General features: G+C 40.0%; 1 protein-coding gene across 1 annotated transcript; it reads left to right on the top strand.

Annotated features, from left to right (window-relative positions):
• The first annotated feature begins 1,205 nt into the window (after positions 1-1,205).
• derl1 (derlin 1) lies at positions 1,206-17,328 on the top strand. Its single transcript, XM_052023774.1, has 8 exons — positions 1,206-1,476; positions 7,705-7,804; positions 9,930-9,994; positions 10,626-10,652; positions 12,569-12,664; positions 13,443-13,495; positions 14,721-14,831; positions 14,928-17,328. Exons 1-8 carry the CDS (start codon positions 1,318-1,320, stop codon positions 15,070-15,072), a joined length of 756 nt encoding a protein of 251 aa, XP_051879734.1. The 5' UTR covers positions 1,206-1,317; the 3' UTR covers positions 15,073-17,328.
• The last annotated feature ends 808 nt before the right edge of the window (positions 17,329-18,136 follow it).

The raw sequence follows: 18,136 nt of genomic DNA, 5'->3' as shown, positions 1-18,136 counted from the left end.
TTTTGGGAGTACTTGCATGGGGTTCTGGATAGGTTTGTCCCATTGAGGCAGGGTAAGGATGGTAGAGGGAAGGAACCATGGTTGACAAGATACGTAGAATATCAAGAGGGTGGCAAATGTTGTTCTTTGTTCAAGAAAGGGAGTGGGGATAACCCTGGGAATTACAGGCCAGTGAGTCTTACTTCAGCAGTGGGCAACTTACTGGAGAAGATGCTCAGAGACAGGATTTATGGGCATTTGGAGAAGCATAGGCTGGTTAGGGACAGTCAGCATGGCTTTGTGAGGGGCAGGTCATGCCTCACGAGCCTGACTGAATTCCTTGAGGATGTGACAAAGCACATTGGTGAAGGTTGAGCAGTGGATGTGGTGTACATGTTTAGTAGGGTCTTTGATAAGGTTCCTCATGGAAGGCTCATTCAGAAAGTCAGGAGGCATGGGATCCAGGAAAACCTGGCTGTGTGGATTCAGAATTGGCTTGCCCATAGAAAAGAGGGTGGTTGTAGATGGAGCGTATTCTACCTGGACGTTGGTGACCAGTGGTGTTCCACAGGGATCTGTTCTGGGACCCCTGGTCTTAGTGATTTTTATAAATGACCTGGATGAGGATGTGGGAGGGTGGGTTAGTAGTTTTGCAGATGACATGAAAGTTGGTGGTGTTGTGGATAGTGTAGAAGGTTGCTGTTGGTTACAATGTGACATTGATAGGATGCAGAGCTGGGCTGAGAATTGGCAGATGGCCTTCAAACGAAGTGATACACTTTAGAAAGTCGAATTTGAAGGCAGAATACAAGGTTAATGGCAGGACTCTTGCAGTGATGGAGGAACAGAGGGATCTTGGTGTCCCCATCCATAGATCCCTCAAGGTTTCCACACAGGTTGATAGGGTTGTTAAGAAGCTGTATGGTGTGTTGGCCTTCATTATTTGGGGTACTGAGTTCAAGAGCTGTGAGCTAATGTTGCAGCTCAACAGAACTCTGGATAGACCACACTTTGGAGTATTGTGTTCAGTTCTGGGTGCTTCATTATAGGAAGGATGTGGAAGCTTTGTATGTGCATGCACAGCTGCAATGAAAAACTTACTTGCAGGAGCATCACAGGCACATCATGTAGGCAGCATTCACAGGAAAAACATATATTAAACATTTTTTTTACAATTATTATTACCATGCGTACTGAACAAATGCAATAGAGAAGGGAGTAGAGACCCTGCCAATCACTCGTTGCTATGCTGCTGCCCTCTAACCCCGGATTGCCGACGTGGACCAGTGGCGGGTGAGCACGTCAGAGGTGTTTCTCCCAGCATCCCCCGGCGCGGCGATGGCGGACAGCGGGCTGGGCGAGTGGTACCGTGGCATCCCCCTGGTCACCCGCTACTGGTTCACGGGCTGCGTGGTGCTGCCGGTGCTGGAGCGGCTCAACGTGGTGAGCGGCAGGTCCCTGGTCCTGTGGTCCGACCGCTTCTTCAACGACTTCCAGGTAAGGAGCAGCCCTGCGCTGAGCGGGGCCAGAGGGGTTCGAGCTCCCCGCCCCTCCCTCAGCTGCTGCCCCTATACCCCCCACCCCACTGGCTCCTGTCACCATCGAGCGAGGTGGGGCAGGAGGGTGTTGGGGGGGGGGAGCTGGGGTGGGTGGGTGGGGACAGGGAGGAAGGGGGTGAGGACTGGGGTTGGAGTGGCCAGGGAGGAAGTGTCCCCAGGATTCGCGGATGACTTCCAGTCTGGTTTTGTGGGTGTTTGAGTGAGTGATGCGGCCAATGTGGGGACCGCAGACTGCCACAGGTGGGGTGGGAGGTGCCCGATGAGGTGAGTGGGTAGTCTGTTAGAGGATCAGCATCTTTTGATGTGGACTGCAAGCTTCTAGCAACACAGTACATTTATGACTTGGTGACCTGGAGCTGGTATCTTTGCTTTGTAAATATTCCTCTCCTGCAAATAAAATTTGCATCTTCCAAGTCAATTTTACTTTGATTCTACTTCCTGATGAATTGTTATTTTACATTAGCAGAAAATCCAGAATGGGTAATAACCCAGCTGGCAAGATGTAGTTGTGTTAAGAGAAATCACTTTTTTAATCCAATAATATTTTAAATTTCAATTCGGCCCATTTATAAGGGTTTAATACATTCACTTTAATTAAAAATTTGGGAATATATTTCAAATGTGTATGTAACTGTATGAATATGATTCTGTAGCTGTTGCAGTTTGCATAACTGAGTCTGATAATGTCACTGACTGCAATTGATTATGACTTGCTCTTGGGTCTGGATTTTCATTTGTGCCACCTTTTCACAAAGTAAATCTTGCAACTTTATGTCATGACAAAAAACAAACTGCCAGAGGAACTCAGTAGGTTGAGCAGCATCTGTGGAGCCCACTGAGTCCTCCAGCAGTTTTTTTTGTTACATCTCAATTAACATTGTTATTGAAGGATTTGAAGCAAATTAAAAATTATAGAATGGAACATCAGATTAGGTTGTAGGTTGATTAATTTTGTAACTAATGCACTTAGTTTTCAAATTTCACCCTTGGTTTGAATATTTCTGAGCAAAATATTGAACCCATCAGTGGTCCTACAGTAGTCTGTTTGTCAATGACAGCAACAATCCTTGCAGTTAAAATAATGAAACTTCGTTTTCTGAGCGGCATAGAATATATTGATTTACCTTGTTGATTCACTTCCTTTTAATTTTTAAACCACTTTCGAAACCTAGTTTTCCTTCCTCTATTATTGGAAGTTGTTGACGCTGGCTGATTTTTGTAGACACCAGCAGCCTGCCTTTGGCCTACCTAATTTCCACACCTCCATAAATCGGGTTAGAGTGAGTGCTAGTGGTGCTTTCAACTTTCCTGATCATCCTTCTGATTCTGTTCATGTATATTTTTTGTATACTCTTAAAGTCAAGTTTATTGTCATATACACAAGTATGTGTATGTACAGATGCAATGAAAAACTTGCTTGCAATGGCATCACAGGCACATAGCATCATATAAGCAGCATTCGCAAGAAAAACATAAATTGAACCAATTATACACAATTTTTACAAGAAAGAACACAATTAGGAAGAAGTCCATTTTAGTGCAAAGTGATCTAGTGTTGCTAAACTGTAGTGATTAAGGTTTTGCCGGTTGGTTCAAGGAATAAATGATTGAAGGGAAGTAGCTGTTCTTGAACCTGGCGGTTGGGTCTTCAGGCTTCTGTATCTCCTGCCCAATGGTAGCTGCCAAAAGATGGCATGGCCTGGATGGTGGGGATCTTTGATAAGGGTGACTTAACACAAATTGGGGATCAAATTGTAAATCAATCCAGTGTAACCTTCTGTAACTGATGGGCACTGCAGGGCATTGAGAGTACAGTGGATTATAACACCAAGAGTCTGACTTGGTTCCCATTGTCTCTTTTGCATTGATTTTTATTGGAGTTACTTAAAAAGGGACATGAGATAGTACTTTCTGTCTAAAAGATTTGAATTTATTTGGAAGCATTCATGTTATCATTTAGATCTTTCTTTATCTCAAGAAGGAAGTTTGGGAACCTATTTCCTGTGGTAACCAGAGAAATTTGGCAACCTAGTTGTGAACAGCAAGCTCCCACAAAGAGCAACATAGTGATGACTAGATGATCTGTCTATTACATGATTTATCCACTTTTTTTTCTCTGAAATAATATCATGGGATCTTTTACATTCACCCTAGAGAACATGCAGGGTGTTGTGTTAACATCTCATTTGAAAGATGGCACTTCTGACTAGTGACAGTGCAGAACCTGGGGCCATACTTCTTCCTTTAATTAAAATAAATCAGTTCTGCTTTTAAATGTTTGGTTTTCTAGGAACTTCCTAATCATTAGAAAAGTATTGTGTTCAATAAATTTGACTGCTGGCATTTCCTCAAATGGCTCCTCCCACATCACTGGGGAGAGGGATTAGGCTGGTGAGTTCTAGCATTACTACTTGAATCATTTACTGAAGTAGTGAAGTATTTGAGAGTTGCACATAATGTAAATGTATTATGGGTGTCAGATAAAAAGATTTCACAACTACAGCCTCACAAATGATCGGGGAAAGCAATTTCCACAGCTTGCAGTCAATGTGCAATCTGTTTTGTATTTGTATATTAAAATACACTTAAGATTGTACAACAATGCCGTTTGTTAACTTCAGCGGCCTTTCAGAGTTAAGCCAGATCTACCAGAGGATTTTTTAAAAATTGAAACTGTTTAGATCATAGCCACTATATGAGATATTGAACCACTTGAACACAGGCAGAGATGAGATTCCATGTCACTTTCATCCTACAGTGAAGGAGAGCAGGGGATTTATCCCCAGTTGACAGCCCAATATTTATTACACACTCAACATCACTAAAGCAGATAGTCTGATTATTGTAATGTTACTGTTTGTTGGAGCTTGCTGTGTACAAATTGCTGTTCTGTTTCCTGCATTAAGCAGCGACGATTCAAAAGTACTTCATTGGTGTGAAATGCTTTGGGACATCAACAAAGATGCTAGATTAAATACTATCTTTCATTCCCTTCACTTTATTTCACTTCATTCATAATAGCAAAACAGTTTTGAAGCTCTCAGTAATACAGATTGTTAGATTATCAGATTCAATGGTGTCAGGCTGATACTTTTAAGGAATTTATTGTAAACCTTGGCCATTGCACTGTTACACTTCCATACAAGGTAACAGCCTGGATTGCATTATTAATGAAATGGTCCAGCAAGCCATTTGATGAAGAGGACAATAAATGGTGGACAATAAATGCTAGCTAGTGACACCTATCTTCCATGAAGAATATATATAAAACAAATTCTAATTGTAATTTTTCTATTATTGTTCCTAATATTCTACAACTGGTGGCTTTCTAGGTAATGGTAATCAGGATCTTCTATGATTATAGAATAGGTGTTCTAGAAAAGTTATATTGTGTGAACCTAGTCAGTATTTTTTCCATGACCATGAGCGGAATTCTTTACATACAAAAATCATATTAGCAAATGTTGTGGTATTGCTCATTGAAGGTCTGAAGTGGGGTACTACTGTTTTGTTTCTGGAGCATTTTCATTGCCACCCATAAAATAAACATTGAAAACACCTTTTAATGTGCACTGAATCTCTTGTAGTATTTAATGAGATATAAACTTATAATGCTGGAAGCTTTCAGGTTAGGAAATATCTCCAGAGAGAAACAGTTAATGTTTCAAGTGAGTGATCTTTCATCATAACTGATTTTAATAAAACATTGTTCTACAGGATTGCTCCGATGAAAGACCCTTTAATTGAAATGCTACCTCTGTATTCCCTCTCCACAGATGCTGCTTGACCTAATGAATATTTCTGTTTTTAACTTGGATTTCCAACATCTTCCATGATTATTATGTATTTGTGTACAACAAGAAACCAGGGAAAAATTCAGAATGCCTATAAGTATGTGAGAAATAAATCTTCTATGAGCATTTGACCTAAACAGAATTTTCAATTTAGCAATAAAGACAAATATCTGTGTACTTGAGCAGCAAATATTTGCATAGGATTTGCTTGAATGGGGCATCTTGCTGCCTGTCCTTTTTTTTTTCTCCCCCCCACCCTTGTTCTTTGGGATATTGTGGAGCTTTTACAAGTTATTTAGGTGGGTTTAAGTGGGGTGGAAACTCCCTTCTCCCATTGATGTATTTTATAAGTTTTAAATAACTCTTGTTTCCATTAAGTGGATTTTATCTTTTCTCAATTGTCTACCTTTTTTTTGAGGAAAAGAACAACTGAGTGTATGCCTTTCACGGCCTTTGGGTGGCTCAAAGTGCATCTCATCCCCCACTGAAGTCAAACCAAATTTCAGAAGGGGAATACAATGTTCATGTGCTGCTGTGTTTACGTGTTTAGCATACGCCACTCAGAATTAATTTTAGTCATGGTATATTTTGCACTCATACAGACAAGGATTCCAAGCAATACTCTGTTGCCATTGATAGGCCAAATGTCTTGATGAGACACTTTTGCCAGGAATATGATACAATAGTATTCCCAAAGAGTGAGAAAAAATGCAATCTCCTAGCAAGATGTGGAAGGTGTCAGGGAGACTAACTTCAACAAGGTCCTTTTCCTGACAAAATCCTTGGAATACAGAATTGTTACAACTAACATTGTTTTGTCAGATGGACAAACACAAGACCACGTGGTAACGCTCCTGTTGCAGACGCTGCACCTGTTAAGATTACACCACCATTTGAGCAAGGGACCAGAAAGATGTCCTTGTGACCTGTGCCTTAAGAGGTACTGATGATTGTTGGACTGATAATCTTCTAACCCGCTATATTATTCCCATCAACCTGGCCCCAAGATGTCTGCAGCAACAGAAGTGTTGCTGCAAGAAGATCAATGTTGAACCTGAAAGACTCCACAAAGTTAGCTCTGGCACTGGAAAGATATCACTAATGCTGTCTCTATAAATACTCCAAATTCACTGGGAGGACAAGTGAACAAATATGTGTCTTCTCCCAGGCCATCATCCCCAGAACTGAGGACCCAGTTATACTCATTTGGCTCAGTTATCCGCTCACGTTGTTTGACACTAAATCTTCGAAGCAGATATTTGTGCCAAGCTCTCGTAGGAAGAGATTACCACAGGGTATCAATTCAAGGATATGTCAAAGCTTCCTTGAAATGTAAACATTCCCACTGACACTTGGGAATGCTTTGCTGATGACCATGCAAAATGGAGAAGTACCATTTAGGATGGTTTTGACAACCTTGGGTCTCTGCATTGGGAATGCACAGGGTCTACGGGCAAGTGAGAAAAGAAATGTGGTGCTTCACAAACTATCCCCACCATCCCCCATTTGCCCCCAGCAGGCAACTACTCCCTCATCTGTGGAATAATCTGTAGTTCCCACATTGGCCTCATCAGCCACCTCAGAAACCACTAGAAGTGGAAACATCCTCTATCTCAGGGCCAGCCTTATCGGAGAAATTATTACATTTAAATTTGCTCTTGTTTACTTTTTTTAAACTGGCCCTAATTCTAAAATAAAATGGGATTAGTGTAAATGAGTACTTGTTGGTTGGCATGGACTCAGTCAAAGTCGAGTTTATTGTCATATGCACAAGTACATGTATGCACGGGTGCAGTGAAAAATTTGCAGCAGCATCATAGGCACATAGCACCATAAAACAGCATTCACAAGAAAAAATATAAACATTTGTACATAATTTTTACAAGAAAACACAATTAGAACAAAAAAAAAGTCCATTTTAGTGCAAAGTGGACCAAAGGGCTACTTCCATGCCGTATGAGGATTTGAAGATATCCATCTAAATATCATTGTGATGTAAAGGTGAATGACGTGTGGATGCTTTGAAGCAAACCTCATGATAAGTAGACTATGTCATTAATTTATGCATATATATGGTAATGTATTATTCAGTTGCTAAAGCAAAACCATGCCTGTACTGAGACTAGAACATCAAATTTAGAAGCAAATTATTCTGGTTGTGGGTCAGGTTGCAAACATTGACTAATATTTTGTCTGCATTCCAAATGATAGACCTTGCTGTAATAAAGGCAAAGAAACAGTTTGCAAAGTCAGGTCATTTATGATAGACATATAGCTTTGTTATGAATACTGCGCAAAGTTTGTTCTCTTTCCTATACTATAAGCATTGTGTATGAAGCAAACGAATAACCAACCTTGTTTCTTGCATACAGATATGGAGACCTGTGACTGCATCTCTGTTTTACCCTATGGGATTCCATTACTTGATTCAGCTGTACTTCCTGTATTCGTATTCCTCCAGCTTGGAAAGAGGTAGGATTTCATCCTGTGTTTGCACTAGATCCCATTAGCACTCTGAAGCATTTACTTGTATTCTGTAAGAAAAGGGAATGCAATTTTACTGGAAATTGGCTAAGACATTTTAGAAACCATTTCTCAAAGCAAACACCTTGCAGAGTATTTTGTTCAATCTTCCATTACCTTAAAGGAGCAACATTTCCATTGAACGTTTTAAGCATTTAATTACAGAATGAGGAATGTCATCTGTTACAAAACATTAATTGAATGTCAGGCTACCATATCTTACCTTTCCTGCAAAAACTGCAGCTGTACAAATCCCAGTGAATCTGTTCTTGAAGCTTGTTCAGTCTCTTTGGGCATGATGTGAACTGGGATTTTGTTTTTACTTGAGACTGAATTCGCTGACCTGTTTTTCTTTTCTATCAAAATATGGAATAATCAAACATGGAAAAACGTAGCTGGTCTGGTGGGAGAATATCCTTGGGAACCTTTTACGTCTGGAATTGTTATTTCAGGAAGGGAAGCTCAGTTACAAGTGAGTTTAATTGCTGGTCTGGAGGCATTTTATCCTTAGACAGAGCCCAGATCTACGTCTGAGTTTTGATTTTGTGAAATCAGCTAGCTTTGGACTGAATGGTGACAAAATGAATGAGGAATTGGGCATAAAACAACACCATGTTCCTTCCTGCTTTCTGACCTGCCTTGGCATTTGTGATTGATGGCTTTTTGGAGAATAAGAGTATAGAAGAAAATGCAGGTGATGGAACAAAGATACAGATTTGGCCACGATCTTATTAAATGGCAGCACAGGTTTTGGGGCTGCCTGACCTCGTGTTCCTATGCTTACGAAGTTTTATTTAGCCTGTGGATTTCCATTCCCATACACATAAAGACACTTTCGCATTGGGGGGAGCTGCAGAGATTGCAACTGGGATGGTATATCCACACGGTTCTGATGCAGGGTTTCGACAATTCAAAACATCGACAATACCTCCTCTTCCCCCCCCACCCCCCCCCCCCCCCAGATCCTGCTTGACTTGCTGAGTTCCTCCAGATTGTTGCTCCAGATTCCAGCATCTGCGTTCTCTTGTACACCCACACAGGCAGCAGAACAACATGAGAAAACGAGAATGGGAAGATTTCCCATAACCTAATACACGCTGCAGCAGTTATGCACATGCCAGCATGCTGTGTTTGTGAGTATGCACAGAATGCTTTATATTTTACACTGAGACTTGTGTAGTTGCCCGGCTTATGAACAGAAAGCCCTTGTAGAAGAGGAGCTAAACTTGCAATGAGATTGATGGCAACCACTTGTTTGTTAGAAGTTGGTTATGACAATGTCGACCGGAGGTAGAGTTTACTATCACAAAACAGAAGATATAAAATTGAAGGAAGTTTATGTAAATGTTTTATTTTGTTTCTCAACTCATTTGCAAAAGGAATAGTGCTGTTTGGATTCTCTCTTGAATAACTGAGGATGTATTAAAAGCATTTATTTCCTTTTTCTTTTTACTTAAAAATCCTGAGTAGAGAATTTATTCTTTGTTCAAAGGAAGATGATTGTGTGGTCTCTTCTTTCTCTCCCACCTCTAAATGTACAGTCTGCCTTCTGGTGTCATCAGAGTGTCAACAGGCTATTTGACCAGAGAGGCTGGGCAGAAGTAGCAGTCAGACATTCAGCTTATTCTCTTGTGATGCCCATGCACATTACAGAAGGGTAGTAATCGGGAAGATGGATATTGACTGTCCCCCAAGTTCCTTGCCAGGGTCACTTGAAATGTACTATGCTTTCTCATTTGTAGCATCAGCAGATTTGGCACAAAACAGGACTGAACCTTTGGCATTATTGATCTGGCACACTGACAGATGCATTAAGTTGTTGAACCATTGGAATACTGCATGGGGGTGGGTGCAGGGATCACTTCCAGATACTTATCTCCGGGTCAGTTTGCCTTACAGACTCATTGCACTTGCTCTTTAAACCAAGTCTTTGTATAATAGCATTTCCTCAATTACATCAGAGGAAAATTATAGGACATGATTGATGGTATTCCATATTCTTTGATGTGCATAATTTTGTACTTGAATGACTGTAAAGCCAATCTACAGTTTAACTTTCTTTTTAAATGTATAGGATTCTTTGATGGGAGGACAGCCGACTATGTATTTATGTTGTTTTTCAACTGGATTTGCACAGTGGTATCCTTTTCCAAGTAATGCTAAAGAGTATTTGTACAGCATTTTTAATGACCTCGCGATACTCCATGACATTTTGTCGCCAGTGGTCACTATTGTGGGTAAGAAATATGGCTGCCAATAAATAGTGTCTTAACAGCCAGTTAATCTGTTTTTTATGATTTGGTTGAGAGCTAAATTTTGAGCAGGACACCAAGAAGAGTCCCCTACTTTTCTTCAAAATATTAGGCTTCAGGTTTGCTGCAACTCCTAAAATGAAGGCATCTCTGATACTGCAGCAGTCCATTAATTGTTACATTACATTAGTGTAATCCTAGACTTGATTTCATGTCTCTGGGATGGGGCTGTAAGTCGCAGCCTCCTAACCCATGGGATATTAATGAGCCATGGCACACAGAATTAGTAATGCATGCAGGCCAGAGCAATCTGGGTTGAATGTCTAACTTGTTCTGAAGTAACTGACCTTAGCCAGAACAGAAATTGAAGAACTGCTGCCTGCACTGCTCCTAGCCTAGAGTGAAAATAGTCCTGATGAAAATTATTTATTTATGGGAAATGTATACTAACAAAATGTATTAATAATGTAATGGGCATTAACATGCTATTAATGTTTTCCTGATCAACACTGTAACAGATTGTTGCATTACTCATTGGAATGCCTGTAAGTATTTTTGGAGGGGCAGAGCAATATGCTTCAGAAAAAATCATTTCTATCTTTGTGATAATGGAAAACTTGGCTGTTTTATTTTATTCAAAGTACTTTGTGTTATTGGGCAAGGGTGGTGAGGAGGAGGAGGTGGTGGAAGGGGAGAGAGTGTGTGGAGAAGGTGGTGACTTGCCTTTGTACCCAAAGACAGCCAGAGTTGATCATAGTAGGTGCAAAATGACCAAACAAACAGTTGGCTTCCATCTGTAAGGATGAGGTTTAGTTTTAGGAGGCCTGATATGAGATGTCTGCCTCAAAAGGTACTCTCTCTTGATTTCATTCTTGTTGGCAAAGTGTTCACTAATGGCGATTTCAAATCTGCAACACCCTTCCTAACTCTGCATCTATCACTGCCTATGAAAGTCTCTACAGTACTCCACAGTCCAACAACTCTCTGAGAACTTTGTCTGTGATACTCTCTCATGCTTCCCCAGTTTACTTCCTTGGCCCTGACCTGTGGAATTACCTCCCTAAATTCCTCTTTCATCATGATAGACTTTTAAAATCCGTCATCCCTCTTGATCATTGCCATGTTAAAATGCAAATTGTTTAAAAGCTCTAAGCAATTCCTTTAATTTGCTCCATTGTTACCTGAGCTGTTTCCATATCTCCCTTTTCCATTATGTGCCTAGAGGCATTTTTTGCTCCAAAGATGCAAATTGCAAATACTTGATCTGATAAAATTTCTACCTTGGTGCTGTCCATTGCATTTTAAAAATTGTTTGTATCCTGTTAGATCTTACAGAATTTCTCATTTTATCCTTGCTCTTCTTTCCTCCCCTGGGTTAACTTTAAATTGATGGGAGCACCTGGAATAATGTTTAGCCTGAGAGCATGGCTATTATGCATGTCTTTTGTTACAAGAGTGAAACTGCAATTTCTGCCGTACGCCTTATATCAGTGTCAAAGGGTGGTGGTAAAAGGGTCTGTCTGTACCTTGAAACTTCAGTGGCTTCTGTAATGAAAGTGCTTTTAGATGCAAACACCCTCCCCCCACCCCACAATTTTATATTTTTTCTTTAGTTTGTTCCTAATTAACCTTTTATTTTATTTTCATAATATCCAGTGATAGGCTTTCAATTACATAGAACAGTACAGCACAAGAATGGCCCCTTGCACCCACAATGTCTGTGCCAAATTAAACTAAATCCCTTCTGCCTGCACATGATCCATATCCCTCCATAATCATATACCTCTTAAATGCCACTATCGTGTCTGCTTCCACCACTACCCCTGGCAGCCTGTTCCAGGCACCTTCCACTCTTTGTATAAAGAAAAAAATAACTTCCCCCTCTCACCTTAAACCAATGCCCTCTAGTTTTCAACATTTCATCACTGGGAAAAAGATTCTGGCAGTCTACCCTATCGGCATCCTGGTAAACTTCTTTTGAACCCTCTCCAAAGCCTCCACATCCTTCCTGTGATGGTGTCCAGAACTGCACACAAGACCCCAAGTGTGGCATAGCCAAAGTTTTATACAATTGCAACATGTAGGCAGAAATCTGTTTCGTATGGGATTGTGAACCATGAGTGACGATGTATTAACGTTCTTCACACTACACTGTATGATGCTGTGAATATATCACAGACTGCTGGATGCAGATAAGCTGTAACTATGCACTCTTAGCTGTGAGCCTTAATATTGGGTTTCGACTACTTCAATTCCTCTCTCCCCCACCCTGCCACAACAGATGCTGTTCAACCTGCTGAGTTCCTCCAGCAGAATGTTTGTTGCTAGCTGTGGTAATGTAGACTCTTGTTTGTGAGCATGAGTCAAGGAAGATGGTAGACAGACACCAGGGTCAGTTTCCTTTATTGTTGAGGCAGATGACTATCAGTTTTATGATGTGATAACCTTTTCCTTTTGGCAGATATTGTTTATCCCACTAATTTTGACGATGGTTTATGTGTGGGCACAACTGAACAAAGACCAGATTGTGACATTTTGGTTTGGAATGACATTTAAGGTAGGAGAATTTCTAGCTGCTGTTAATCTAGATGCTGAAGCTAAAACAGCTGTTCTGTTTCCAGTTCCTCTTGGAAAAATACAGTAGACCTGTATGCTCCTGCGTCTGACCTCCAGTCTGTGCATTGGTGGCTGATTCAAACAGGACAGCAGCAGGGTGCCATAGTTGGCCTTTATATAGAGTATGTCCTTGGATTCCAAAGGGCTACTTTGTTCTTGAATTACTTATATTTACAGTTATAAATTATGCAGATGTAAAGAAAAATATCCCACAAGCAGCAGTGAGAGAAATGATTGAATATTGTTAGTGATCCTGGCTGAGGGATATTCATTGATATATGGTACCTCATTTGAACATCTTACTGTACAGTCAACACTTCCTCACTGCTGTGTTGAGTCTTGGGCTAGATTGAGTGTTCGCATCTTGTGTTGGAACTCCAGTTCCTGATCCACCGATCTAGATGCAAGGTGGAATGCTGAACATTACCAGTTCCTTGGTGATTAGGTTTTTTTTAAACCCCTCCTTTAGAGAAATGTCGTCTTCATTCTGCACTCTCCCAGAGATTTTGTACAACCTAGGAACTTGATGAGAACATTTAGGGGAGGCTGGAGTTGCAGCTCCTGTGCTGTACTTTGAATAATTACCTTATATACAACCTTTGCCACAGTGTCCTGGGCCACCCAGTGATCACCTTTTCAACAATAATAGGATGTAAAATGGAAGGAAGGGGAGTAATCACCTATTAGTTTATGTACATTTTAAATTTTCTTTTTCACAGGCTTGTTATCTACCTTGGGCTCTGCTAATATTCAATTATATACTGAGAAATGCGTAAGTATGCAAATTATATACTGTCTGTCTGTCTGGTATATGCCATTGCGAATTTGAATGTAGAACAAATGATTCTAGGCCTTGTAGACCAGGATTTGAGATTGGTATTACTGGGTTATCAAAAGGGAGATGATAGCAGAGCTGTGGGACATGCCCAGCAGACCAGACTCTATATAAGGCAAGAGAAAAACTGAACCAAACATCACAGATGGATGACTGGCAGAAATGGTCAATTCTGAGACAGACAAAAAGATTAGTTCTTAAGTTGTCTGGAAAGTTGCAATGTACCCAGATGGAAGATGTTGTTCCTTGATTACATCAGGCCTCATAAGAGTGTAGCGGGCTGCAGACAAAGATTAGAGTGGAAGTGGGATGGGGGTTAATATTCCCTATATCTATTGTATGCCTTTTTTTCCCCCCCACATCAGACACACATCCCTTCTCCCCCTACTGAAATCTAATTTGTTCTTTCTCAGTTCTGATGAAGGGCTGTGGAGCTGGAAGGTCGATGGAAGCTATCTAGCCTGTATCCACCATTTTTGTTTCTCTGAAAAGGAGGAGCGTGCTGGCAGTTATTGAATTTTTTCCCCCTGCACTAAAAGATCTATTTGTTTTGGAGGGCAGTTGGTTACATGGTGCCTTGATCGGGAAAGGACATACCTTCTCCCATTAGGTTTGCACATCACAAGATTTCACTCTGTCTGATCTTTGCACCCATAGCACATACTAACTTCAAGAAAACCAGGGAGGTTACACCCTATGTGCCGAGTTCACAAACCTTCTGCATTACTATATTGGAACTCGGTTAGATGCAAGGAGTGCACCTAGGATGATGTTTTTTCTATTGTTGCCTCCCACAGTAGTCTCTACTGCAAATCTATCATCTCAAGGCTGTTACTTGTAATTCAATGGCACTGGGGGTAAATCTCCTACCTTTTATTGATGCATGATACCATGCATTGGTGTCAATTACCTTTCCCCTTCAGAATATTAAGCGTTAGAAATTTTTTAGCAAAGCAAGATAAAACCCAATGAGCCTTCTAGCATTAAAACTGGTGCACACTAGAGCATAGAACATGTACATGCTGAAATAAATCTTAGCTGTGCCACTTCAATTTAATCTCTTATGAGATCTGTTGCAAGGTTTGTTGAAGTTATATTTTATTAACCAGAATATTCTTTAACTGCTTTTGAATTTTTATTGATCTGTGTGCAATTCCAACAGGATAATGGATGAGCTGGTTGGTATCTTTGTTGGCCACATGTACTATGTTCTTATGTTTAAATACCCTCAAGAGTATGGAGGAAGAACATTTCTTAGTACACCACAATTTCTGTAAGTAATTATAATTGATACTGTCTTTTACTTTAGTTGCATTTATCCAGAAAGTTTTTAATAACATTACTTTCTCCTTCTGCTTCCCCACTCCAGGGTCCGATGGTTTCCACCAAGGAGAGGTGGTGTGTCTGGCTTTGGAGTCCGGCCGGCTAGTAGAAGACCAGAAGCTGGAGGTCAAGGAGCTCGATGGGGAAGAGGGTATTTCTGGGGCCAAGGTCAAAGGCTAGGAGACAACTGAACTTTTTTTTTTACAAAACATACAGCCCAACAGCTGCATTTGAATCACTTTCTGTACAATACGTGTTGCCTGACAGTATCTTGGTGTTCTGAAGTTATACCTGAAAGATGAATAATGACAAGGGATACCAGTATGAGTACAACTTTGAAGAAATAAAATATTCTAATATAGAACAGTATAAACATACTCCAGCAGGTTGTAGCTGCCATGAATCTGATTTAAAAGGTTCTATAGTTGATCAAAGCTCCTAATTTTTAAGTTGGTAAATACTTGCAGCCAGATGTTCTTCCAATTACCACAAGTAACCCTCAAAGGATATCTTCCTTCCAACCTTTCCTTGGGGTATTCCACAAATTGACAGGATATATATATGATTGCAAAATTCCCATACTCTCTTGCTCCCCTCCACTTAACTATGCTAGGCAGGCCCTGCATGTACCAGGTGGCAGGGAACTTGTAGAAAAGGATGAATCAGCAAATGGCATTTTGCCCCTGGGCTAATGGGAGAGAGAGAATGTTACTTTGTCTTGCACAAATTCTGATTAAATTAATTAATAGTCCCTTTTGTTTCTGTTCAGTACAGATAGAACATTAGGTCTGCCAGCTGATGAGAGAATATTTAATTTTGTGTACTCAGTTGTTCTGCTCATTTCTTCAATACAGATGTTGGTGAAATTATCACCAAACTGTCTGTTATTGTGTTTGAGAACCAAAACAGATTGGGTTGATCCTTCAGTCAGAATTAACACCCTGCTCAAACCGATCTTTTGTTTTTCTTGATTCTTCCCATTCTTTTTTTAACAGGTTGCTGAACAGTACCAATTGAGGAAAGATTTGCAAAGTTAGCTTGCCCAACCTCAGCCCTGTATTTGATCCATCCTTTGGTGAGGAGCTGGTGGTGCACTGTTTACCTCATATCACAAATCAACCCCATGGCATAGAGAGCATGTATATTATTTGCCACCATGCTTTGCATTTCTGATTTGGAGGTAGTGGATAAAAATTTGAAGTACTAATTTATACACTTGCAAAGTCAGCTGCAGTGCATCTCTTCTTGCAGTTGGGTGGCCAAACATGCCAAAATTTCACACCTCTTGAACTTCATTTAATGTATGCATCCTCAATCTAAAAAAAATGCTTTCCTACATTAACTTTTGTTAGAGAGACTGACAGGTAATATTTAACATCCTCCTTTAAATACTTCATGCTCCCACAGGTAATCTAAGTTATGTTACAGGTCTTGTGTACCCATACTTTTTTCCATTTAAATTAGACTATCCTTTAAACTGGAATGTTGTTGCACTGTAATTATGTCAACACTGGCAGTAGACAGTGCAGCACCTCCACTGGCAGAAAGGTGTAATTATTGAGCAAAGTTTACATAGGCTATTACAAATGTGGGAAAAGGTTGAAGGTGTCCAGAATAGAATTGCAAGAGGCCAGTGATTTTATTTCCATCTCCACTTTCTGCTTCATCTGAGAACCTTACTATGTTCAATTTACACCATGCCATGAGAGATTGAGTATTTCATTTTAATGTAGTCTTGCAATTGAATTTAACACCACCCTTTCGTAGTTGAAAAGAACAAAATTGCAAAAGGCCCACTGATCCTTAATCCACTTGTAAATTAACAGTTATGAATGGGAAAGCTTCCTACCGGAGTACATGGACACGTAATTAAATATTGTCTTGCCACATCAGTCTGTGTGAGGGGATCTTCAGTCCAGTCACTTTAGGCAAAGCTCCTGGGTGGGGGTGTGGAGTTAGTGAATTAACATTATTCTGCAGTAAGCTAGACTATTGGTTTGGTTAAACTCCATTTTAAGTTGAATGTTATTGTATGGTCCAGTGTAGATTTGAGGTTTGATAGGCTAATTACCCTTTTGATTCAAAGTTTCAAAAACGAAATTAAAGCTCTGACAGATCTGGGTATAGTCACTGAAAATAATTTGAAAAGCCTAGAATTATTTTTATCTACATTATACTATATTTAAATACATTTATCTCAGCTTGGATTATAAAATGTATGCTCCCAGAAAATTATTTAAGAAAAGACTTTGTTGTATTTGGCTTTTCTGCTACTTGTGGAAAAATTAATCTTTAGCACAAAAACCAATTTATATTGAATAATCTGTTCCATTAAGGATGAATAAAAAAATTATTGGTGAATCTCACTGCATACAGTTGGTGTATATTGATCCCTTTTGTACAAAAGATTTATGCTTTTGTAATTAAAGTACAAACTGATAATTCTACACTGAATAGAAGACTCTTCATTTATCTTGATCTTTTCCATAAGAGTTTAGACATATTATCCTACAGTGTGGTGCTATGAGCACATTTGGAACTTACTGAGTCCAACACATTAAAAATGTGCTCACTAGTGAATGAAAGGGAAAGGGAAAGGCAGACCAGTTCAAGATTTTCATTCTTATCCTAAATTCTTTGGTATGTTGTCTTTAAGTAGAGACCTGAAATATTACAAAATATCAACAAACCATTCAACCCAACAACCACCCTATCCCTTTTATTGAAATACCACCAATATATCCTTGCATTTCCTTTTAATATTTTAATTGTTTTGTCTCAGTTAAAATGTTTACAGGGCCTAAGAAATAAAAGGAATGGGTAACTAAGACAATAGTGCCCACTCCACTGTTAGTTACTCTCAGTCCCACTTTCTCATACTTTCCCCTTAATATCGAGAAAGCTATTACTCTGTTTTGAATACATTTAGTGACTGATGCTCTGTAGGCCTCTTGGAATTCTCTGCAGGCTGAAGAAATGAATTTTCTGAGTCTAAACTAGAAGCAAGCTGTCCCTTAGTACAGTGTTTTAACCATTCCGCAGCCCTGTGCCATTGCTTTGAAATTTCTCTGTGTAGGCTTTAGTGCAGAGAATGCAAATCACCAACTGCACAGAGAAACAACATTAGGTGAACTGCTTAAACAACAAACAAGATGCTGGAGGAAAGGTCGACTGTCCCTTTCCCTCCACAGATGCTGCCTGACCCGCTGCATTCATCCAGCATCTTTTGTTTATAGAATCATACAGCATGGAAAC

Source organism: Pristis pectinata, chromosome 9 (assembly GCF_009764475.1).
Source record: "Pristis pectinata isolate sPriPec2 chromosome 9, sPriPec2.1.pri, whole genome shotgun sequence".
Classification (NCBI taxonomy): Eukaryota; Metazoa; Chordata; class Chondrichthyes; order Rhinopristiformes; family Pristidae; genus Pristis; species Pristis pectinata.
The sequence above is the reverse complement of the archived record's forward strand: the minus strand, read 5'-3'. Positions and strand labels throughout refer to the sequence as shown.